The sequence below is a fragment of the Lepisosteus platostomus genome, chromosome 6 (genome assembly GCF_059453375.1).
Source record: "Lepisosteus platostomus isolate fLepPlt1 chromosome 6, fLepPlt1.hap1, whole genome shotgun sequence".
NCBI classification, from domain to species: Eukaryota; Metazoa; Chordata; class Actinopteri; order Semionotiformes; family Lepisosteidae; genus Lepisosteus; species Lepisosteus platostomus.
In genome coordinates this window covers 52,076,289-52,101,508 of record NC_142616.1, presented here as the reverse complement: position 1 = coordinate 52,101,508, position 25,220 = coordinate 52,076,289, and the positions used below count along the sequence as shown (strand labels likewise).

At 38.1% G+C, this 25,220-nt stretch overlaps 1 protein-coding gene across 8 annotated transcripts in view; it reads left to right on the top strand.

The window, feature by feature from the left end:
- Nucleotides 1–25,220, top strand: part of frmd4ba (FERM domain containing 4Ba) — a 65,932-nt gene that overhangs the window by 5,659 nt on the left and 35,053 nt on the right. For 2 of the 8 annotated variants that reach the window (XR_015939635.1, XM_088636296.1), the window contains exon 1: nt 18,209–18,655. The exons of 3 other annotated variants lie outside the window; for them this stretch is intronic. Coding sequence is in view for 4 of the 5 variants with exons in the window: in XM_088636296.1 (XP_088492422.1) it covers nt 18,494–18,655 (162 nt within the window). In the remaining variant the exon portion in view is untranslated. Of the gene's footprint in view, nt 1–18,195; nt 18,656–25,220 lie in introns of those variants that run through there. 3 more of the 8 variants (XM_088636295.1, XM_088636294.1, XM_088636297.1) reach the window with 3 other exon arrangements.

Here is a 25,220-nt window from a genome sequence, read left to right as displayed (position 1 = left end):
CAAGAGTTCAATAATCTATAAGAGATAATAGTCTATAAAAAGGTTATTTTTCTTTCAATACCCAAACCCACATTAATGATTGGGTTCTGGCAGGCAACCTCCTTGCCATTTCTATTGAAACTAGTTGTAAAATATTTATAGCAGTAGGCTGCTTTTAACTCAGGCAGAGATAATTGCTCAAGCTGTCTGAGCAGTAGACCAGACTGGATCCTAGTGGAATAAGCTTTGCCAACAATAGGTGTGCAATTATTAATCTGCAGGTTGCTGTTACATCATCTCGACCGCCATTGTTTCATGTGATACTGGAGCTTTTTCTTTCCAAGTGTGTTTCTGCCTTTCTGTATGTATCTGAAGCCTGCAAGATGGATTTAAAGTATTAGAATGTTGTGGCTCAGAAAAAGACAGACCTGTGCCAGCATGGCAGAGTTTATTTAGTGTATCATCTATTATTAGTCTACAGTCGAAACGTAATTGAAAATTAGCCCCAAGTTAATTGCGTAAAAATATATGCAGAGAAATATTTTGGCTTTTTTTGTGTTTGCCCAGCTTTTGCAGTTTTTACAAAGGAGGAGTACATATTTACTTGCAGCATTATTGTAAGAACCTTTTCATAAGTTAGATTTGTGAAACTTAAAAATGGGATAAAATTTCCTGTCGCACCTACATTACAAGTCGACTTATTTCCTTATCCATTAGCATATTGTGTATTGAATTGTTTCTCAGCTAGTGCTTGGTTAAATACATTCTGTTATGACTGAGCTTTTGAAAACTAAGAGCCATATTTCATTGTTCCATTTGTTACTGCTGGCTCCAGTCGCTTTCCCATTTGCTGTATATCTCTCACGGATGATTAGACTTAATTTTCCCTTTACTATAGCTGAATGGGAATGCTAACTTTAACGAAATCTCCAAATTGTTTCTTAAATGCTTCTATAGAACTAGAGAATAGTATTATGTCTTGTTGAAATACCATCTGTAAATTATACAGGGCTGAGAACACTTGTTCCCTTAGGTCTGGGAAATGTGAATAATCAATATTTCCGCATAGTTAAAACCTTGTGTGTTCTCTCAGAACCACAGATCAGACTGCATGGATCAGCCTTCCCAGATGCACTGGAAATGGCTTGATGTGCGTCTGCTCACTGCAGCTGTTGCAGCATTGCAGGGGACTGAGCCAAAGCTCATTGTATCTCACTTTCTAGTAAAAAAATACATTTGGATCACGTGTAGTGAGATCCTGTCCTCACTTGGCCTGAAAAAAACAAAACAGTTTCAGCAGCATAGCTGTTCACACATTGAATAGGGTTTCACAACACTTTTTGTGATGATGTTCTCAGCTTTAAATTTACCTCTTAATTTTCATATGACCAATCTGCTTATTTCATTGTTAATCCTAAAGTAATACACTAGGCTCATTTTGTCTGCACCTTTGTCTGCACCCTGTATTTTGAATACTGCCATCACATCCTCTTATAATCTTCACCACTGAAAGTATTAAGTTCTTTGAGCTGTCAATCTTACAGACCGTTATGACCAAGAATTTATTTGTTTTTCAATAAAAGAGCATCGATATCCATTTGGTTGCATAGTAACCAGAAAGGCACACAATACTTCAAGACCTGAGAAGTGCAGTGTTGCAAGTGCCAATATACACAAGGGTAGAACTGTAACATAGCCCATGATCTCAAATCTCCACTTTTCACTTTGTATACTTGTGGCTTATTTAATCACTCTTTCATGGCAAACCCTTCAGCTCACCACTCACCCTTTGCATCAACATCTGCTCATTAGTACCTGTCCAGCCCTGAGGACTGCAGTGCTGGTGCTACAGGCTCCCTGCGGCTCTTAAAAAAAAAAAAAGTCAGCAGTCACCTTCAGCGGACATTGGAAATCCCTGTGTCCTGTGCTGTAAAAGGGAAGCATAAAGCAAAACCTTTTCTAAAAAAACATTAAAATCAGCCTAAAACTATTTATAAAAAGATTAAGATCACTTAAGTGGCCTTTCACGTTGTTACAGCCCAGTTTTGTGTTTTGTCATGTTAAGGTTGTATGGAATTCAACTCCTTTCAGGATCTGTTTAAAGCAAGCAGAGCACTGGGCTCTTTACCTTTGCCTTTTTAATAGCTTCATTTATTCTGTGGAATTCCTTCGGTGGATGAATGTTAGATAAATGTGTCTGGATATAACATAGCCCTGCCTTTAAAAAGAATCCCAAATATATCAGCATACAGTACCTCCCTTGCTACCAGTGCCTCAAGGGAGAAAGTCTTTTCAGAATATTGCCTCTATTGAAGTTCTGCTAACAGGTGACCCTCATGGAATTTAAGACTGTATAGTATGATGCAGTTTTATTCCCCCAGAGAGACCTGTGGAAACAGTAGCATTAAGTGTTAAAAGACTATGGTCTGTGGTTAATCCTGTAAGCAAAAGAGCTGCTTTGATAAAAAAAAGAAATATGGATATTGTGGAGCATTTAAATACATTTAAATGTTTTCTGATATTGAGCATCTTGACAAAAACTATTACTGAATCTCAGTGACATGAGATAGCAGGTATTACAGCAGGGTTAATACTTTCTTTAAGGAGGATGTGATGCAGATTTCCTGGCAGGAAAGTCCTTCTCCCAGACCTCTCTCCCTTGAAGTTAATTTCCTCCTAAAGGTTTACCGGTTTTGAAACTTGTTCCTGCTTCTGGTACTCCAAAAAGTAGCGGTCCTTCTCTTGTTGTTCTCCTGTGTGTCCGGATTATTTGTAAGGACTACGATGAATCAGGAAGGATTTGTTTTGTTTGCTGGGAATGTTTTTTTTCTCACTCGCTTGCAAGACCACAACAAAAAATACAAAGGAAGTTCCCTTCATTCATTCATCCATTATGAGAAAAGTGCTTATTCCTGATTAGGTTTTTGACCACACAGCGCTTATTAAGTTCCTTTCTCCTACAATTTCATATTACACTCCCTGGAAATACAGTATGGAGAGGTTCTGTGTTGTGGTATTTTATAGCTCAGCAGAAATGAAGTATTTCAGGTGGGTAGCTGCGTCAGCATGCGTAGGCTGCAAAGGAACAAGTAATAGGTTTATTCCATGCTGAAAAAAAGAAGAAAGAGAACACAACGTTTCGGCCGTGGAGCCTTCTTCAGGTGCCACACCTGAAGAAGGCTCCACGGCCGAAACGTTGTTCTCTTTCTTCTTTTTTTCAGCATGGAATAAACCTATTACTTGTTCCTTTGCAGAAATGAAGTATGTCACTCATACACAATACAGTAGGTGTAATTTTATCTATTAAAGAAAAAATTGCACCAGGAACTCCATCGATCTCCAGCTTAGTATGAAGACCTACAGAAAGATGGAAAACAGCTTAGTATTTGAGAAATGGCCCCATATAAAGGTATTGCAGTATGTCATTTTCTAAGAGAATTGTATAGGTCACCACAGTGAAATCCTGGAAAATACATTGTAAAGCATAGAGTAGCTTGGAAAAGCATGAAAAAAACTGCAGAAAAAGCTGGCAGAGCAGAGTAAATCATAGGAAAAAATATTTCTGGGGGAAAAACAGACACCCTTGGAAATGTGTTGTGGTAATCTTTCAATAGGGGTTGTACTGTCAAACAAGAAAGTAACATGAAGTTGGCTCTTGTTTTGTTTTCCGTGATGCTTCAGTGGGAACCTTTGTGAAGCTCAACAGAAGGATATTGGATTTTATCCAAAACAAATTCCAGGCTGCTTGTAAATCAGGCATGTGATGAACAGGTTTCTAGCACTTGTGTTGGATGACTGGAGCGTGGTGAGACAATGTCAACAGAAACAATGGACTGAGATCAATAAACCCATCTTGGTGGCAGATTAAAGCAAGTGTATTTGAGAAAACAATTATGCTGAGAACAGTCGCTTGGAAAACAAGTTCAGGGAGAGACATGCAAATTAGAAGGTGGGTCAATTCTGGTCTTTTTTGCATATATTTCTTATGTTGATTTGGTTGTAAAAGCACTTGTATAAGACCGCTTGCTAGTCACACTGTTATGAAATATGAATTTAAGTTAATAAAAGAGTGCTTCTCTTTTCTTATTTACTTATATTGACACAATATATATTGATTGGCCAAATTATATCAAATGAAAAAACAAATGTGCTTTCTGTTTAAGAACATAAGAAAGGTTACAAATGAGAAGACGGCCTGTCTGGCCCCTTTAGTAGTTTGTAGCTTGTTGATCCAAAGATCTCATTTAGCCATTTTTTAAAGGAAACCAAAGTATCAGCTTGTCTTGTTCTGTACTCCAACAATACTTGGGTCTCTCCTATGCTCATTTTTAAAAGTACTTCCATGTGGTTTTCAGTTGTGTCCACTGTTTCATGTTTCACTGTTTGTTTTGAAAATGAGCACTGCATTGACTTTTAAGGAGCTCCTAATGAAGGTTGGGGAAAAGGATAGATTCCTATACTTGCAAATCACCGGCTCTTTCAGATATAAAGATGGGCTTTAAACCAATGTTTCCCATCATTCATCATGCTAACATCTCCCAGTGCTTCCTTTCCAATGCAGCCTCTCTTTGAATTATTGTAAGAAGTGTCTGACATCCTCTTCTGGCCTAACTAACCAAGTGAATTAAAGCCAAAGGTCTCACATACATGCTCTTTCTCTATAAAAGTCTTTAAAGTCTTCTTCTTTATATACAATTTCTTGCATTAGGAATTTGTCTTTTTCCATAACCCAGCTTGCTCTACATGAGACACACAAGCATACAGATGGGCAGAGAGAAGCTTGGGGTCAGAGCACAGGGTCAGCCATTTATATGGCACACCTGGAGCAGTTGGGGTTAAGAATCTTGCTCAGGGGCCCAACAGAGTAGGATTCCTCTGCTGGTCACGGGACTTGAACCGGCAACCTTCCAGCCACAGGCACAGATCCTTAGCCACAGTACCACCGCTCCGCCCTATTGTTCTCATTATTGACTCTATTGTCTGTACAGTCTGGTCATAAGCTTACTATACACTTTAAACACAGGACCAGTGAGTGTTGCAGATTTTTCCATCATTTTTTTTTATGGACAGCTTACTGTCTGTTATAATGTACTTAATGAAAAGTGGAACTTAAAGTCTCTGATTTCTTAAAACAGAACTGTTAGCTGCAAGAACTGGCGATCTCTCAGTGGAGCTCTGTGGAATCATTTAAGCTGCAGTTTTATTTATACCGTGTGCAAGATTCAGTAGGCTTTAAATTTGCAAATTATAAAAGCCCTAAACCTTGCATTCTTTGGAAAGCTTATTTCAAAGGGACAGATGTTGTGCAAATAATAAGTGATGTGTTTTTGAAGTTGTGTGCATTTGTTTCCTTTGAGGTACAGCTGTTGCATATGCTGTATACATTGTCTTTCCCTGTCCACAGGCTGGCTGAAGGCTAAAAGTGGTGACATATGTACAATCAGCTCTAATTTTCAATCCCAGCCTTAATTGATAGTTAAAAGGGGAAGCATTTTCCCTTTGTTTTACTTAATTATGTCTGTTTCACAGAGCTTGACAGACAACTGCTTGAGAGTCAGATCCCTTTACTTCTTTTCCTCTGGATCTGTGTTTTTGTGTGACCCCAGCAGGGATGAATTGTGCACTTAATAATCCCTCCATCAATTTTCTAACCACTTTATCCAATACAGGGCTTCAGGGGAGAACAGTTCCTTACCTTGGCAAGCAACAGGCACAAAGCAGAATACACTCTCATTGGAATGCCGGTCCATCTCAGGGCACACACAGATGCAGACACACACAACCTCAAGCAATTTTTCAGAAGCCAACTATCCTAGCAGTATGTCTTTGGACTGTAGGAGGAAACCTACAGGAGAAAAACCCATGTGAACACAGGGAAAACATACAAATACCACGCCTGTCCTTTGTTTTTTTTAGGTTCTGTCAATAATTTGATAAGCAATCTGAAACTATCTCCTCTTCCGCCGTTTTACTTCTTTCTTCTCCTAAGGCTGGTAGGCATTGCTGTAGTGCCATACAGGGAACAGGAAGACCGAGAGGAATTGGGAAGGTGAGTCAGCTTTGAAGAAGACTGCTCAGTTAGCACTGCTTGTTTTATTTTTAGCACTTGGACTTATTGTTTTAAGAAATATGGCACAAAAAATGAAAGCTACGGAGAAATATCTGGATAATTAATGGATTATATGAAGTTGTTTTATTGTCGCCATTAAGCGATATCTGAGATACCAACATGTAAAAAGCCAAATCCATTATATTTGTAGTTGCTGTCCACAGATTAAATCCTACACAAAGGGAAAAAATGACTTTGGAAAAACAAGGACAATTCTCACAAGTAAGGTCATTTTACAGTTCTGCTATGAAGCCTTTCCTGCAATAGTGTGCTTTCTTACTTGTTAAATGTCCAATAATATTAATGTTCTATGTATTTCTCCAAAGGAATTAAAGTATTGTTTTTAATATATCTTTTTTTAATATTGAAAATAAGCAGTTTAGAATTGAAGTGGCTTTTGAATTTGTCCACATACCTTTTACTGACCACTGCCCATCTTGCTCAGATTAGAAAGCATTCCATTTTCAGTAATTGGCTTTATCAATATGGAATGGCAGGCATGGGGAGACTACTAGAATAAAAACCACAAGTGAGAGCCTAACATTGCAGCCGCTACCCTATAACATTACAGGGCTGTCAGCAGGCAACAGAAGACATGCTTCTCCAAACAGCTGCTTCCCTGTCACTTCCAAACCCAATATGGTGCTGAAGTTCTTTATCACTGTGCCGGTAAATGTAATGTTTTTTTGTGTGCATAGAAGTGTCATAATATTCTGTCAGTGCTTTGATACAGAGATGCGGGATTCTGACAGGATGACCGTTCTATATAATGTATGTTTATGCAAAGAAATAACTGCTTTGCTGTAAGACTCTCTGACTCAATTCCTGAAAAGCCTTGTCATCTTTGGTTTTTGTTCAACCTGAGTGCTCAGTTACATAGTCTACTAAATTAACTGCATATTGTAATGCTTCTAGCCAAGCTCCAAGGTGTTTTATAGATCACTTTACTTTATTCAAAATATTCACTTTTTTACTTAAATTATCTTAAGTAAAATCCAATATATTCTTGAGAAAATAATTCAATAATTTACTATTTATGCATAAGAATAATAACAAAACCCTCATCATATACAGTATTATCCAAAGCTGACTTTCACATTGTGCAGACTACATCAATATGAGTTCAAGGTGTTGTATTTAAGGCAACAGGAATATGTAACAAAGTCCTATAAATAATTTATTAAGGAAAACGTTTAGCAGCAGCAATGATAATATCAATGCAACTGGTTCCAAGAATTTAAAATGCTGCACGTTTATATCTTTAATGCAACAGAAGCAATTTTTTATTCATGTTTTCTGTCTACATGAAATTAATGTAAATGTACTGCTCCTGGGATTGAAAGCAAGGGAGATTGTAACCTGAGGTAACAGACTATTTTTATGGGTTATCAAGTGTTTAACACATTGCATTAAAGGAGACATACAGTATGTGTATAATGTTCTGTATAAATGTAAAAGAAAATTGCTGGCATCTCTCCTTTATCATTGTCCTTGCAACATGAAACAAGCAAAACAGCGTTCATGTATTCTGAATCCATTTCATGTTCTCTTAGGGATATTTTACACACGCAGAAGATCATTCTCTTTTGTTTGTTAACTTTATGGTCGCTAGGTGGTGCAGTGGTTAGCAATGCTGCCTTGTAGTGCTGGGGCTCTGGGTTCGATTCCTGGGGTTAGGCTTATCTTTGTATGTTTTTCTCCTATCTGCTTGGGTTTTCCTCGGGGGCTCCAGTTTCCTCCTTCTAAACACAGTCAAGACATACTGGTAGGTTAATTGGCTTCTGGGAAAAAATACTGTGAGAGTGTGTGTTTGTGTGTGCCCTGCAGTGGACTGGCATTTCATCCAGGGTGTATCCTGCCTTGTACCAGTTGCTTGCTTGGATAGACACTGGCTGCCCTGCAACCCTGTATTGGATAAAGCAGTTACAAAATGGATAATAAATGTTAGCATGAACAATTGCGTAAGTGTTTTTATCATAAAAAAAACAGTAACAACAGACAAAAACTGTACGGGAGCACATTGTTTTAGAACTGATAAAAAGCATTAAACTAAGCTGGATAAAAATTGTGATTTCCTTTTAATTGTAACAGTGAAATACACTTCCCCCTAGTGGTACTTACTTAGAAATCACAAAGAAGACTGTAGTTCATCTGAATTCTGTATAAAGTCTATCTTCTGTCACTGTCTTCCGTGCAAAGAAATTGCTAGTCTTAATTTCATTTGTCCTCATTTAAAATGCTTGTTTTGAGCATTTTGCATCTAAAAGGTTTTAGGTTCTACCTCTTTATACACAATGATTGTGTTTAAAAAATCAGCTACAGCGTTTTTCAATAACTATTCCAGTACATCAGTTGTTATTTTTACAAAAATCACAGGAACCATGAAATCAATTAAACTGCTTTCTTAGAGTTTTCTAAAAGAATCGGTGTAATTTAGCTGCATTTCAGAAATAATTTCATAAACAGAAATGTGTTCTTTTTGTAGTTTTTCTATGTTAGCTAGTATAGAATGCAAAAGAAAGCAGAAACAAAAAGTTGGGCAATTTAGCTCAGATTCTTCATACATTTTTTTACTTCAGGGGAAAAAAATATTTTTCACCTCAAAACGCAAAATCAGGATCATTTCCAATGTGGAGTTTGGAAACATTTGGAATAATGTGACACATTGTCCCAATACATTTGCAGTACATTTTCGTCCTGCCTAGGTGCTTCAAAGAGAACTCAAACTCCAGACATGATCATAAAGGGAACTTTGAGCCTTCAATTTGAAGAGTAAGACCTTGACATTCTGGTTCTTAATGTTCAGAAAACTGTCTTTTTTAGTAGTATGTAATTGTATACTGATGGGGGGAAAAAAGAAACGCAACACCTCTTCCTCCACACTCTGGCCCTCCCGTCTGCGTGGAACAGGCTGAAGAGTGACTCATCTGTGAAGGGGACCTGACGCCACTGCTGATGAGTCCATCGCAGCCTCTGTCTGGCCCAGGCCAGTCGGGTGTGATGACTAGGGGGTATGATCAGAGGGCCTCTGACAGGTCGCCTTGCTCTAAGGCCAGCAGCATGGAGCCTTACTCTCCTGTCACTGATGCGGGCATTGTGTCTGTCGGCAGTTTCGGCAGCAGTACAGGTGGCAGATCTGAAACGATCTCTCAGATGGACCAGTCTGATGTGTATGGTCCCTGCTCTGGTGTGGTCACTGGAGGGCGACCGAATCTTGGACGGTCATCTATCCTGCTGGTCTGCTGAAACCTTCTCTGCAGTTGGGACACAGTGGAGCGGCTTACTCCATAGTGTCTGGCAATGCTGGCACATGACATACCTGCCTGCAGCATGCTAATGGCCTACTCCCTTGCTTCTGGTGACATTCGAGGCATTATAGAAGGCACAGAAAATTGTGGCCTTTTTCCTGCAGTGACTTTAGCTGTGAATTAAGGCCTTTTTAAAGGTGACCTGATCAGGCATTGTTTCACCTGGACCTTGTTGGGTAAAAGTGCACCTAACGAGCTTTCGTGTGATTGGCAAGTTGCAATGCCTCACTGCACAAGCTGTATTGCTGGTCAGAGGGCTTAAAACAAATTGACAACATTTTGTGAAAGTACTGTACTTAAGCTATAACTATAGTATTCTCATTCCATAAAAAGTTGCCTTTCTTTTTTCCATCAGTATAGTATCTTCTGTATAATGTTAGAGATCCTTGTCCCAAGAAAATAAACGTGTGCAGTTGAGATGACAAAGGGATGCAGGAGAGGAGGTGGACATTTCCCCAGAGATGACATCCCCTGCCAACACCCAGAATACGGGAAAAAAATTATCTTACCAACACACAGGTGTGAAAAAGACCTCCTTTCCCTTATAAGGGGAAATAACCAAGAGACCCCTGAAAGCTGCCAGCTCTTTATACCTGTTCTGAGGAATGGAGTTCTAGTCATGGAAATTAAGGTGATTTCAGTTGGGGGCTCTGTATTATTAACAGGATCTGGGACCTTTGCATCTATGACCCAGGGCTGTTGTATGTAGATTTCCCCTACATATGTTAAAAAATGTTGAATCTGAGTGATACTTTTATTTCCTCCTTTCTTCTGGTGATAAAATGAGTATTAGTTATTTTGCTAGGCTTTCAAACTCTGGTTGTACTGTGGTTTATCAGAACTGATAAAAAACTATTCTGGATTGGGACTGTCGGGATGATTCTTCATCTTGTGTTCTCTTTGAGAACAGAGTCACACAGTAGAAAGAGAAATCAGATGTCTAGGTTTCCAAAAATTGAGTTGCTAAACCAACTGAAGATGACTGAAGACCAGTGTTAGAGGGGTCTGAAATTGTATATACCTGTTCATAAGCTTCATGTTTTATATATACCACATACTTAATTTCAAATTCAAGATATCAACATATTAACGATACTGGGCAATTTGTTCCTCATTTAAAGAGTATTGCTCTCTAATGCAAAGCAATGTGCATTGTAACTTAGTGAGTTACATGTGGTCTTGTTTTCAGTTTCATGTATATGTCCTAACCACAATATAAACTTTTCATGGTAGAGAAACCACAAGGATCTTGTGGGTTAAATGAAGGTTGACCCATCTGCATCTATCATGAAATGCGAATGATTGGTTGTCTATGCTGCTGAATGTATTCCAGCTGTGCCCCCTGGTGATTACATTCCTTCTTTCCTTTTCCAGCTGTGATTAAAAGGGCTCTGTTGGGTGAAAAAATTGATAGTTATCTCATTATAGGTTTGGATGTGGTGAAGATCATGTTCATGTTTGCTCAGCAGATCAAATAAAATGTGGGTTGGTTATACCTTAGAATTGTACTTCAAGTGTGAATCACCTAGAATAATAAAAAATATGCAGTATATAAGAAAGCAAAAAGCCAGTTCTGGCATTTGTCTTCTTGTGTGTCCTCAGCTGTGAAATGAAGCATTCTGTGCAACGTGGAAATATTCCACAAAATCAGATTTTCTCTTTACATTTGATTGATTATGAAATCTTTGGAATTAATGTTAGGAGTATAATTTAGAATACAGACTCGAATGTGAACTTAAGTTTTGTCATTGCTAGTATGGTCCTCATTAGTTTTATGACTTTTGTTTTTGCCATTTTTTGTCATTTCCTCTACATCACTAGGAAAGCAAGTTCTTTCTTGCATTTCTGCTCAATGCCTAAGAGCTTTTTACAGTAGAAAGGGTAACTCATGTGAATGAAGAGAATTTTAGCGTATCCAATGTGCCTTCTCAAAAGCAAGGTTCATGGAGATATGTTCTTAAGATGATTTGTTTTCAACATTTTCCCTCAAATCTGATTAAATGACACCCGAAATGAAATCGTGTGATGACAATAAAGGAAAATATATGCTAGGAATTGCCATTTGAAACCCTTTTGAAGATTTTCTGTATAATGAATATTTGCCTCAATTTTATACATCATCCTCCACCTCACTCACATAGCTTTTTTTACATTTCATTGACCAGAAATATTTTAACCTACACCATATAATGTGGAACATTGAATAACAACATGAATTCTGCATTTCATTGCCTTAACTTTTATATTTTAGTCTGGTTCAGGATTTAAAGCACATATTGAACTGGTCTGAAGACACTGTTGTTTTTATTCATATAAGTTACCACCTGGTAGCTAATTTGTTCTTGGAGGTCTTTCCACATATCAGAGTTTATAGTGCTTTCTAGGTTCTATTGATTAAAGTCAAGGTTATTATAGTCATTGGGTATTTGTTTTTTTCAAATTTCATTCTCTATATACTGTATAACCAATATCAATATAAACACAAGTGCTAATACTGATGTTGGTTATATTAAGTATATTGTATTGAGCCAATTAATATTTTCAGCCCTGCTATATTTAATATTTCATTTTCTATTAGCTTTAATTTCTCCTTTCCTTTGTGACCCAGTACAATAAGTTATTTGTAGCCTGGATGCGTTCTTGAAGAAGCAGCTTGTTTCTGGCACGAGGAGCATCATGAAGGATTCCCATTATTGAATTTAAGCTCCATGTATGACCTTAGGAGTGCCTTGGGGCAATCTAATGTAGTTATTAGTTTCTGTGTCTCTCAAGTGCGTTTAAACCTTGGACATAAATTGCATTAGTTCTGAAAGGTTGTATAGATTTTGTTAGCTGTAGTTTTTTTTAGCTCCATTGAGGAAATTATTAAAACACGATTACAGCCCCATGTTACTGGGGGAGCATTTTGAATTTTTATTTAGGCAGCATTTATATTCTAAAGATATAAAGGTAGGGCAGAAAAGTGGAGCCGTGATTAGCATTGCTGCATAGGTCTGGGGTCTTGAGGTTCAATTCTGGACCTGGGGTGCTATCTTTGTAGAGTTCGTATGTTCTCCCCTTGCCAGTGTGGTATTCCTCCGGGTGCTCCAGTTTCCTCCTGGAGTCCAAAACCATACTGGTACTGTAGGTCAGCTGGCTTCTGGCATGAGTGTGTGTGTCTGCATCCGGGTTTTCGCCTGTTGCTTGCTGGGATAGGCTCCAGTCCCCCTTCGACCCTGAATTGCAAATGGATGGATTTTAGAAAATGGATGGAAATATGAAGGTATTTAAAATTTTTGTGGAAACATTTTCTTTTTTTTCCCACTAATTGTACTCTGGCAAGTTTAATTAGCTTTCTATTGACAGATATTTATGACCGTAACCTGCTAGTGTCTCTCCCAGCTGTTCTGGTTATTATTACTGCCCTGTAATTAAATAAATTGTCTGTATGTCTGTACTGTACTGTAATGAGCAGTACTGTATATCTTAGCTTAGTTAAGATCTAATTTGTTTTTCTCTGAGGAACTAAAATAAGAATTGCTGAATCTTTTGTTTTACCAGATAAGTCATTTCAGAACAAATTCTCATTTTCTTTGGCCCTTTTATACAGCAAAGCACTAAATGGATCAATCTGAGTGACATACTTTGTTCAAGAGCACCCCAGCACCTCATCCTAGATTTGAACCGATTACCTTCTGGGACAGAGTATTAACTGCTCCAAATTATAACTTTTAACTATGGTACTGTATTTATTGTAGTCTGTAATAATCATTGGGAAAGTATTAAATTATTATTAGTATTATATTCGTAAAGAACTAATGCCAATCTGTAGGTTGGTAAAGAATTTAGATTAGCTTATCAGCCTAGTTAATAATACATTATTGTGGTTCAAAAGGGTTGTTTGAGATCTGATTGGTTTTTTAAAACTACCATCTGTTAATGTTAGTGTTTAATACGGCTTCAGTGTATTCCTTTATTCTAAAAGGCAAATTTCATCATAAATAGGAAGTTGCGAACATCATCTACTAAGAAATCATGAACATTCAATTTTAGACTCATTCACAGCCTTTAAGTTATTTAAGTTAAAAGTTGTACCTAAAGTCATTTTCATTTTTGAAAAGCTCTTCTAGCAGCAGATTTGCACACAAAAATGGACCTGATGACATCACAAAAGTTTGCTTTTATGAAATTGTGCCGTACTATTGTAAATTTACACTGTTTTTGCCATGCCACTTACATTAAAGGTGGTAATTAGCTTCTGTGACATTCTTTAAAAGGGTATGCTTATTCTGAGTGATGACATGCTGTAAGATTTAATGCACACTGTTCCTGCTCTTCTGTAAACATGACAGGCATTCAATGCATCAGATGACTGTATGATTACACATACTCATGACTGATACATTTACAGTCATTGAATTCCCCAGGAGAGGCAAATGCTCTTGTTTCACGTTTGAAATGATCCCAATTTAGTACACAGTGCACACTGGAAGATCTGCTTTCTTTTGTGTAAGAATGTAAATGCATGAAAGGTTTAACATGATGTCATTATTGCCCTTGTATATCATGAGAACATACAGTATTTAAGGACCGGAGTAGTCATTTCTAGTCCTGTAAGGATACATGCCTTCCACTTCAGCCCTAGGTTATTTCTGCTAGATACCAGCTTGACATTGTGATCTGAAGTTACCTACTGCGTCTGATGGATGGCAGCTTCCAAGCCTGGAGCTGTACACCTCTGGTGTTTGGCCCAGCCTTGGCTGCAGGCACATGACCTTAAGGACTCGGGTTTCGTTGATCTCAGATAAACTCAGAATTTGACTTTCAAAAAACAGAACTTTCTGTTCTAACGCTTGTCACAAATTTGCCATCATGCATGAACAAAGGATACTTTTTGACGTTCATTCTAGCTTTAAAACTTTTTATAGCTTCTTAAACACCAGGTGCGATTTGGAAACTTAAGGGATGTTTATAAGCAAATAGGACCTGACAATGACGAAAAGACAAAGTACAACCTTGGCAGACTGGGAGCCCAAGGGGAAGAGAAACAAGTGAATTTCCACAGTTCCTTTCTTAACCTTAACCTTATAAAAAATGGAGGCCTGGAATTAATCTTTTATGATGTGCTGCAGATTACGCAGGTTCTGAATGATTGTTTTCTTTGTAAACTCCCTGAGGTGGAATGCCTCTTCTATTTTAACTCTGCTTCTCACATGCTCTGTTGAGCAAACGTGCAATTATAGTGGCTCTGCAGGCACAAGAGTCATTTAGTTGCCATTGTAGATGTTCAGAGTTGTGGCCACCCCTTACTCTTTTTCCCTTTCTAAGAAGAGAGTAGATCTTGTGGATCTAAGTCCTGCTTTGCTTAGCTCCTTTACATCAAAAAGTGCTGAGGTTGTGCTTTATTGTACATAAGCCATTACTTTCAACAAGAGCTGAAGAGATTTTGGTGCAGCTGTCTACATGTATTGATCTAGCTGTCGTACCACAGCTAGGATTAACATTGATTTTTAACTTCAGGATGTCTGTTAAGAAAGTAAGGCCTTTTTCTGATATGGAATATTTTAATTATGTTAACTGTTTAGCCTCTTGCACTCCTTGTAACTGTTATTGTCAGTAATATAATTTTTATATTTTTGTATTTAATATAGTCACCCTGTATTTTAAAAAGTGATTAACACATATATACTGTTGTGGTTACAATTTTAATGGCTGTGCTTTATTTTTGTGAAGACATTTCGTTAGCATGTCAGTTTTGTCTTGTAAACACAAAACATAGTTGTATCACAGTATTTTTACTCCATATGACATAAAACGAAATATGGCAATATAGATGAGTCAGGCACATGCCGAATGTTCTCACTTTAATGTGACTATTTAGGAACAGTATATCGACTGACAGTGAGAAAACTACTAATGTTTTTGTTATGAAATTGTCTGGTGAATGCAATCATTAACAGTTTATGGGGTCTACAGTGCCAATAAAAAGATTGTGAACCCTCAAATTCTTATGGGAATTAAAATATCTTACCCTTGTTTAATTACAGCCATGTCTTCTTAAATAACCAAAGGGGTTTATATATAGGGTCAGGATAGACCTAAGAGGTTTTAGGATTGCCAGCAGAATATTGTGTCTTAACTATTTCAACATACAAGCTACTTTTAAACTTGTTTTCTTACTGAAAAACAGAGCATGTACTTTCCATTATTTTTCTTTTGTGTGTGCTTCAACTTTTTTATAACCTTTGGCAGAAAACCTGCCAACATATATAGAAAATGATCTAGATGAAGAGGCTATTCAGCTCATTCATGCTCGATAAGTTCCTGTAGTTAATCGATCTCTTCAACCTTATGTTGTAGGAGATATTTCTGTCTATGCATCAGTGAACTGTTGTATTAAAAAAAAACATCTGGTGTTGTTAAGTATAAATACACCTCACACTCTTTTGGGGACAATGTCAGGGATTCTTTCTTTATTTAATAGAAGATTTAACTTGTGGCCCTTCAGAATGAATGGATTTCATTCTCTCTATTAGAGCTCTCTTTTCAGTTTACACATACATCCTCTCTTCCTGTACTATATTTGACTTCTATTCTTTGCATTCCTTTCAGAGTTTAGACTAGTTCAGACTTAGTGACAAACAACAGGATATTGTTTCCAGATGATACTGTATGTTGCCTAACATAACTATTATAAGGCCTTGTTCTTGTGTTTTTTTGCTCTCTCTCAATTGTTATTGTTGTTTTGTCCAATACGTTTTTTTGACAACGTGGCTTTCAGCGGAGCAGACGGAACTGTCTTTTCCGAAACCGTGACCTTGGGCGGAGTGTTTGCATACTCCCCTCCAACATCTTCCACATCACACTGTTTTCTCCATATGGATTTATGCAAAAAAGGCTGGAAAAATTTTTCAAACCAGGAATGTTTTCCTCATAAAATGGACTATAAAATGAACATAGTGACATGCAAGATTTTTGCTTCCTTTTGTTGTATGTTTTTAACAATACAAGGAAGAGATCATTAAGAAAAGAAGAGAGGTTATAAATGAGAGGAGGACATTGGACCTGTTTATCAGTTACTAGTTAATTGTTCCAAGGAGCTCATCTAGCTTTTACTTCAAAGAAGCCAGGGTATTAGCTTCAGTAACATGGCTGGGTAGCTTCTTCCATACACCCACAAGCCTTTGGGTAAAGAGGAGCCTCCTCTTCTCAAATTTAAAAGTACTTCCACATAAATCCATTAGTGCCTGAGTGGAGCACAAATGGCATTAAAACATGTCACTTCTCATTTAACACCTTTCTGAAATATTTTTGCTGTTTACCCATACTGGGTGGGCTTATCCTTCAAGCATCTCTGGGATCCTGACAAACAGTCACCTCGAAAATTGTGTGCTCAAAATATTTGTTTTATTAGCTTTGCCTTTAGGTTTGTTTCTTAATAATTGCTTCAGCAGATGTATTTTTGTGAAGTTCTTGCTGGTTGTCATATTCAAAGACAAAAATACTAAAACTGCATATCGGACTCTTTTTAACAGGTTCGAGCTTTAACTCATTTTGAAATATATTTATTTAAGCCAGTCATTTTTTTTGTGAATGTGATGACTAATCACTCTATCTTCTGGCACCTTGGTTGTAAAACCAATTCCTATAATTCGGAGTCTGCGGGCTATGCTGTGTACATTGCCTTTAGCCAGCTGTGACAGGTATTCCCTGACTGGTTGGATTGGGTTAACAATCTTTTGGTTGGGTAGCTCCCAACCATATTGTTGTTACATACTCCCACCACTCTTTGTGAAAAGAATTACCTCCTGTTCTCGTTTTAAATGCATTTCTCTGTAGTTTCCACATGTGCCCTCTGGTTCATATGAATGCTCACGAGTTGCATTAATATCACCAAATTATTATTTAGTTCTCAAAAATCTGAGAAAAAAAACTAAAATCCCTGTAAATCTGACGGCCTGACAGTGCACTTCTCAGAGGATGAGAGTAAGTTGGCCTCATCTCTCCTCTTGTGCTGCAAGGGATGTAGCAGAGCATTAAGCTGATTAAGGGCTAGGGATTCCAAGCCGGGGAGGAGTGAAAGGCACAGAATAACATGTGATTAAAAATAAAAAATAACCCAACAAATTGTCATTAGTAACTGTTTTGCTATACTTTAGTTTTCCAGCAGTAACTGTTGACGTGGTGTCCCATTAGTCATAGAACTTCACCCTGAAGCCACAGACTTTCTGTTAATTAAAAGGGCCCTTATATAGTTTTATAATGGAATAAGAAGGTTGGAGAGAAAAGCAGAAGCCACTCAGGAAACTACAAGCCTCAGAAGGAAAAAAAAACACACAAATTACCCTTCAAGACCAGACAATTATCAGCAGCCAGCTCAAATCTAAATCTTAGGAACAACAGATTTCTGGTTAAAATAGAGCAACTAAAGATTCCCCGAAGAATGAATGGAGACTGTGTACCACCTTTCTGCCTCCTATCATTATTTTCCAGAAAAGAGACCTGGTATGCTTCAAACCTGTTTTGTATTGAGGATGTTTTAATTAAAACATATGGGATTTTTCTGTGGTGTCAGCAGTCGTACAGTCGATGAAACGATTAGGATTTTGTGAGCAAGATCCATTGATTGGAAGAAAAGACACAGGAGCAGTCTCCTTTCAGACTCATTGGAGGTAGTTATAAAATCTTTTCGAGAGCAGACCCTGCCTATATGCTGAGAGTTGGCAGGAAGCGGAGAAATTGCTGGGAATTAAATTGAAGGAGCCAGCAAGCTCGAAGCAGCACAGGCGGCAGCCAGAGCTGGGACTTTTGACAGAAGCTTGTGTTAAGTGGGCAGGGAGGACTGGAGCTCGACTGGGGACTACCGGACAGGGCTGAGCCCACAGCAGCGCTTGGCCAGCCTTCAGGCACGCTTAATGGGAGTGAGGGGGCCGTTTTTGGATGCGGCCCAGGAGGCATGCTGAAAGAGGAGTTTGTGTGACCCTGGCTTCATACACCACCCTGGCTTTCCCTTAAAAGAGATTCAGGCGGGCCGCTGCTGCAATTACATCAGCTGCGAGAGGAACCCCAGGTTTCTTTCTGGGAAGGCGATGGCAGTGTGAAAACTCCAGGACAAGCGATGGCCTCAGGTTTTATGTGTGGGGTCGAGGATTTGCTGATCAGCGGCAGCCAGTTTGTCTGGGACCTCACGATCACAACCCTGAGGAAATGGTACATGGAGAGAGTGAGGCGCTGCCAACAGATTGTGCGGACGTGGTGCAGACTGGGGGAGGTTTACCAGGTATAACGACTGGCACGGGGTCCGTTTCTTTTACCTTGGGATGTTTCTCCCAATGCCAGTGGAGTGATGCTGGTAATGATGCTAGAGTACTTTGAGCCTTGCCATTAATTAACATTAATTAACCTTCCTAATTGCTCCATTTAGAATGAAATGTGGAATAGTCTTAACAACAGACTTTTTGAATATTGCTTGAAACAACTTGGATTTAAGATGAGAATATAGCCATTTTTTCTTACAAAGTTATAATGGAAAAGGCTACAAAGTATTCATTGCATTTAACCCTGACTCTTTATACCTAAATATATATGTGTTTAACCCATTCATTTCTGTATATTTTTGTGACTTTGAACTGGAACGGGTGCCTAATCTGAATGTGCCGTAGGTACCTTCTTCTTTCACCCGATGCTTGATCTCTTGCTTGTTTCCTGAGCTTGTGGAGTGTGTTCCTGGCGATCTTTTACGCCGTTCATTTTCCCTGAGAAAAATTCTGGCTGCAGCTTCTCGTGAAAAGGTCCCTTTGTGTCAGGAGAGTGGAGTCGAGGAAGGTGTATTAACACAGCACAAGCTCCTGTATTTACCACTTCATGAGGGGTTCTGGGGGTGCCAAGGTACACCCCCCATGTCCGCTGTGTGGTGATTTGCTATGAATAGTCTTTCTGGAAGATATTCACTGTAGAATAAGTACCTAGTATGACAATGATGACAATCAAAGTGTAGCAGTTCTTTTTTTGTGAAGTGAGACTTTTAGAGAGACATAATTCCCTGGGTTCAAATCCCTTAGTTTAGGGGGCAGTCTTTTGCCATTGGAGTTGTGTCTGAGACAGGGGTTCAAACTCTACGTCTCACCACGGATGCTACTGTGGTTCCACTGAGTGGATCAGTGCTAGTCAGTCACTTTGGGATGCTGATGAGTCAAAGATGTAAAGTGTAATAGTATCCATTGTGGTGAATGAGACCCCTAGTGTTGACTTATCTCCCTTAGTTTCTCAGGACTGCTCCAATCTCTTCCTTCTATTGCGGTAGCTACAAAAAACAGATTAGCTGCATGGTTGATAGTTGACAACTTTTTCTTTACGTTTGTTGTGGCTTAAGTCAAGAGTTTAACACCTTGTCAATGCCTTGAGATAGTGCTATATGACTTTGTTATGGACGGTGAGGTTTGGCATCTTGGAGCTGTACCCGAGACCCAGGGTCTAAAAGCTTACACCAGGCAGGGACTAGAGCAACAGAGAAATCTGCCTAATTAACACAAGAAGATGTTCAATAGCTGGAGATCACCATTGACACAGATTACACACTTTGTTCTTCATCTGTGTCAGTGCGCAGTTCTGTGGATGACAAGCAGTAGTCATCCTAAATACATTTTGAATCTAATTTTGTAATCATCGTCAGTCTATTGCATCTTGGAGAGAGAAAAATGATCATGAAAGCTTGTAATGAAAAGATGCTTAGAGCTGAATCCAATACACAAGCCTATATTGTTCTTAATCCATTTCTGCTACAGAATATACTTCAGACACCACAAAATATATAATCCCATCAACTCCTGTAGTATGAATCTGTTTATTCAATCTTTATTCATTGCTTGTGCCACCGATGGGATTTCCATTGTGCCAAATACTGCAGCCTTTTCCTGCAGCCTTCAGTTCTTGAACACAGCACATTGCCTTCCCAGACAGGTTGTATGCTTAGTGCTGAAATGATCTAATAAGCACTGTACGTTTTAGTTCTGTACCTGATGCTGATAAACAGATAAACTGTTTTGCTTTTTCATTGGGCTCAGTCCATGTAGAAAGAGTTATTAAATGGACCCCTGTATAGTTAAATAAATAGTTTGCCTGTTTCAGTCCTGCTGTTTCCATATTGGTCACCTTGTGTCTGAAACTATTCTGATCAAATAGCCCATTTCAGGGCATTTCAGGAAGCCAGTTCAGCTTTACAGCTGCCAGTGGGGATCTGTACAGCAGGTATGATTTCCTCTGATGACCTAGACCTTTAGATCAGTCAATGTGGTACAATAGGTTTACTGCACGTCTTTCCTAGCCCAGGTGGGATTAAAAAAATAATTGTTATAAAAGCATAGAAATAGACAAAAATTAGAAGAACTGGACAGATTTAAGAGAACAGAAGCCACTTCAACATAAAAATGAATTTATGTTTTGTCTCAAACTGGAGAGGGTGTTTTCATATTAATCTTGTAAAAAACGCCTGGAACAGAAGGCGTTCTGTGACACATGGAACTCGTTAGTAAGCAGTTTGAGCAGCCTTTTGATCTGCACTCTTGTTTGGTTTGAAACAGAGCATGGAAATTGGGCTCCGTCAGAGATTTCAAAAAGACCAATGGGATGCTCAAAACAAATAACTCCCCGTACAAGGTTTTTTTTTCAGATTTTCACAGCATGTTTCTCTTGTCACTAGCTGTCTATTAGTGTTCGAGTGTCTTTCAAAGTGTTTTGTTCTGCTAGTGTGAAACTTTGTCCCATAGACAAAATTAAAAGGGAAACATTCTGTTTACTATGTCTTGATTTAGAAATGTCTTGACAGAAAGCAGTGTACATTGATGATTTGAAACATAATCTGTACCTCATCTCTACATGTGCCTAATGCACATGTACCTAATATCAAAATATCAAGAGGGAGCCTAATATCCTCAGGGTCAGAGAATTACGCAACTGTGTGCTATTGTCTAGAAAGGTTAATAACTAGACCCGATGCCAGTAAGTGACCTGTGTGGTGACACAGGAGCTCTCTGCTCCCTAGGTCACGTCTCAACAAGCATGGTGTTAAGAGAGACTACTTTTGAAGTGCATACTCTTTTTACAAACCTTTAAACCGATGCATTGTCTTCTCCATTGACTTTAAAGATCACATGGCACTATCTCAAAGCATTGACAGGGTGTTAAACTCTTGACTTAAGCCACAACAAACGTAAAGAAAAGTTGTCAACTATCAACCATGCAGCTAATCTGTTTTTGTAGCATGTAATCTTTTTTTTCAGCTTATGAAATGACTTTGATAAATACACACATACTGTATACTCATAACCTACTTCTAGCTTTACCTGGTTATTACATTCATAGTCTAAAAAGGTAGATTGCTGACAATTTTGATCCTCTTACAGTGCCAATGGCATTAGTAAAAGCCATGTGCTGTAAAATGCTTAAGAAGGATCAAGGATCCTGTCTGCTTTTATTTATGGATTCTCAGTATCTCTGGTTGTAGTTTTCTTTTTGCCCAAATGGCTTTGCTATTTTTTTAGACACACAAAAGATTTCATTTTCTTGACCACACTGGAGAGATCTCAAACTGGAAATCATGTGAGAGGCCATATCTGAGCTGTTGATATGTAAAGATCGATACACATGCCACTTGTTCATTATACTACTGTATGTGTTGTGTAGGGAACAGATCACAGTTTAACAGGAGCTTTAACCCTCATTTGTATGGTGTAGAGTATAGCCTAGGTAGGGTAAGCTTTTAAAATGGAAATGGGCAACTTAAAAGTGTTTTTTAATAGGTAGGTTTAAAGAAGGTTAAGTTGCATAGTGACCTTGTGGCAGTTACTGTAGGTGATGGTGTTAGTGGCGTTGACCTAGTCAAAGGGCAATGCCTCTCAGTGGCAAATCAAATGCTGAACAGTTTAATGTGAACACAAACAAGGAACATCCTGGAGAGAGCTTTCCACATGTGGAAAATGTTACCATTGAGAGGAGGCACTGGTTCAAGCAGAATGTTTTGTTTTGAGAGATGCTGAGGGAAACAGTGAATGACGAGCAGAGAGGAGACAAGACCTTTAAGTTTAGTCTGTTGCTTTTTCCATAAGGAAAAGTCAATTTTTTTTTAAAAAAGCTGACCTCCCCTAAATAATTCCCACAGCACATAAAATCAATGGAGGTTTCTATATACGTTGTACTGTATGATTATGTTTGTGTAACAATGAAGCATTATGGGTTATGAACAGTACCACACGTAGAGAACCCCAAAATCTCTTTAGGAGTTACTATAGCAACTAATCCCTTTTTAGACTATGGATTTTGTGTAATTAACGAGTTCCAGTAATACTCTCTATTAAGAAGGATTAAATATAATCCAATGGATATACTTCTTTGTGCAGTTGCCCCAAGGTTAGTCTTGTAATTGCTTTTTTCATCAAAAGAGACCTTAAGTATGAGACTTTTTTATTTTATCTTGTATAGTAGTATTTCAAGAATTTATCAGTACAAAACCAAGAGTATCAGTACAAAAAACAACACTGATGCAGTTGTACTATTATTATAATGTTTCTGAATGTTCATTTTGGTAAAACGTATTGCTGTGTCCTAATTGCCACAATGACGCTAGCTTAATGTGAAACTGGAGTTTGCATCTGTTTACTTCTATAAATGTATAGTACATCAGGAGTCTGTACGACAATCTGGGTTTCTGATGTCAGTACCCATATATCCTTTGTTGTCAGGCTTTCTAATTTGGTATAAAATGCAACTGTGAAGAAAAAACAAAGACAATCACTATTAATGAGTTTGTCTGAGGAGGTCAGCTGGTATGATGAATGTGCTAAATTAAAGGCTGTTGGGAAAAGAATACAGTGATTAGATAAAAGGAATGGGTAGCTCAACGACTCTGCTCTTAATCAGATGCATTACTGTTCCTAAAGAGAAAAATATGCACATCCAATTAAATATCCCAGCATCTAATTTACTGTATATTCTGGAGCACACACACATCTGATGTGGTGTGCATTGTACATGACACACAGGCAGCAAAACAGTATGTTCTTCTGTCAAAATTAGGTCACTGTGCATTATACTTCAGCTACTCCAGATGGGTGTTTATTTCTGGATGGGGCCCCTGTCCTGCTTTTTAAGGTCACCATAACGCTAAAACGTCTTTGTCTTGGATATGCACCTGGGAGGAAACTGGAGGAAAATGAGGAGAAACATTAAACACCACAAAGGGTTAGCTATACAGTATATGTGTAGGAGCTCACAAGCTTATTGAAATGGCAAGAAAAAATGAATGGTTATTGAATGAGTGGTTGCTGGAAGAATGGTTGTTTTAAATTATACTCCCAAGAATAGCGGGTGCATTGTGAACAAAATGCCATGCTTCATTCAGAAAAGAGTTTTTGTTTTAGTGTTTGTCTATTTTTACACACAACAATCTCTAAACATTTCTATTCATGTCATTGTTTTCCCATTGTTGTGTCGAAATTATTCAATGGTACAAATTGAATGTGTTGCAAAAAGACTGCAGTTCAGGCTAACTAACATGTCTGTTTGCTTATTAAATAAAGGAAGAAGTTTTGAAAATATTTCAGGGCAGTGCAGTTTCGTGACAGTAACAATAAACATCTTGTGGTTTACAGAAAGTTATAATTACATTAGTGGGTGAAAAATCCCAAAAACAAAATAAAAATTGTATTAAACTACAGTTATATTATAGTTGTGGAGAAAGCAACAATGTTCCAGCACTTTTTTGTCAGCACACCCATAGTAGTTATTTTTATTATATAGTACAGTTGTAGCTGGTGTTCCGTAAGATAACTTTTTTTCATCACTGCATAAGTATAGCCAGACCACTTGGCACTCAAATCCACTTTAATGTTTTCCATCAAGAAATGAAAATACACACTTTAAACCATGTTCCTGAGGAGCTCCTTGTGCATCAACATTCAATTCGTGAACTACAGGCTTCATTTGAGAAATGAGAGCCTATTAAACAAAGGAATGAAAATGAGTCTGGGCTTTGGTAGGAAGAGAATTATTATTATTATTCCTACCACTTCCTCTTTGCGTTTGGCAAACTTTGCTTTTTAAAGTGCAAGATTAGTTTAAAACAGTGGTGTACTAATCCAGTAGTGTCTTTCATTAGGTTTTCATTTCTGCTGAGCTGGTCTACCTAATGATATTAATAAATGACATTAATTTAAGAGATCTAGTAAGATCTATCAAACTATAAATGCAGACCTCTGGGAGCATAACAATACCTGTAAAAAGGTAAAGGTACAGTCCATACCAGAACCACAGGAGATCATCAGGCCAGAGATTTTCCTGGTTTCTGTAGTGTTAAAGAGACTAGAGAGCATGTGACTCTCCCCAGGACTGGACACTGGTACCTCACATTGATCACCCACAGCAATGCTGATTCTCATTTATCATTCCCATCTGGGTGGACTGGAGCAACTGGGTAAAGTCTGCAGTAGTGTAGTTTTTCATTCAAAGTTGGTTACATGAGGTGACACAGAAAAGTGAAGATCATTATGGCAACAACTGAAGACCTAAAAGCAATAATACAAAGTGAAAAACAAAAGACAAAAAATACTTGGTGTGGGCAAAAGAGTTGTGGAGTCAAGAAAAGCAAGAATATTCTCTGGAGGTGCGGTAAAAACGAGAGGTGTCAGCAGACAATATATGAATGCAGTTAGTTAACATTAGCATGCTTTTTCATGAGTCAGATTTCTTCTAGAATTACTGGAACTCAAACTATCATCCTAAGTAGGAGCATTGATATACTGTATTAAGTGTCAAACAGTGTAATTTTCCCATTGTGGAGAAACAAAAGTGGA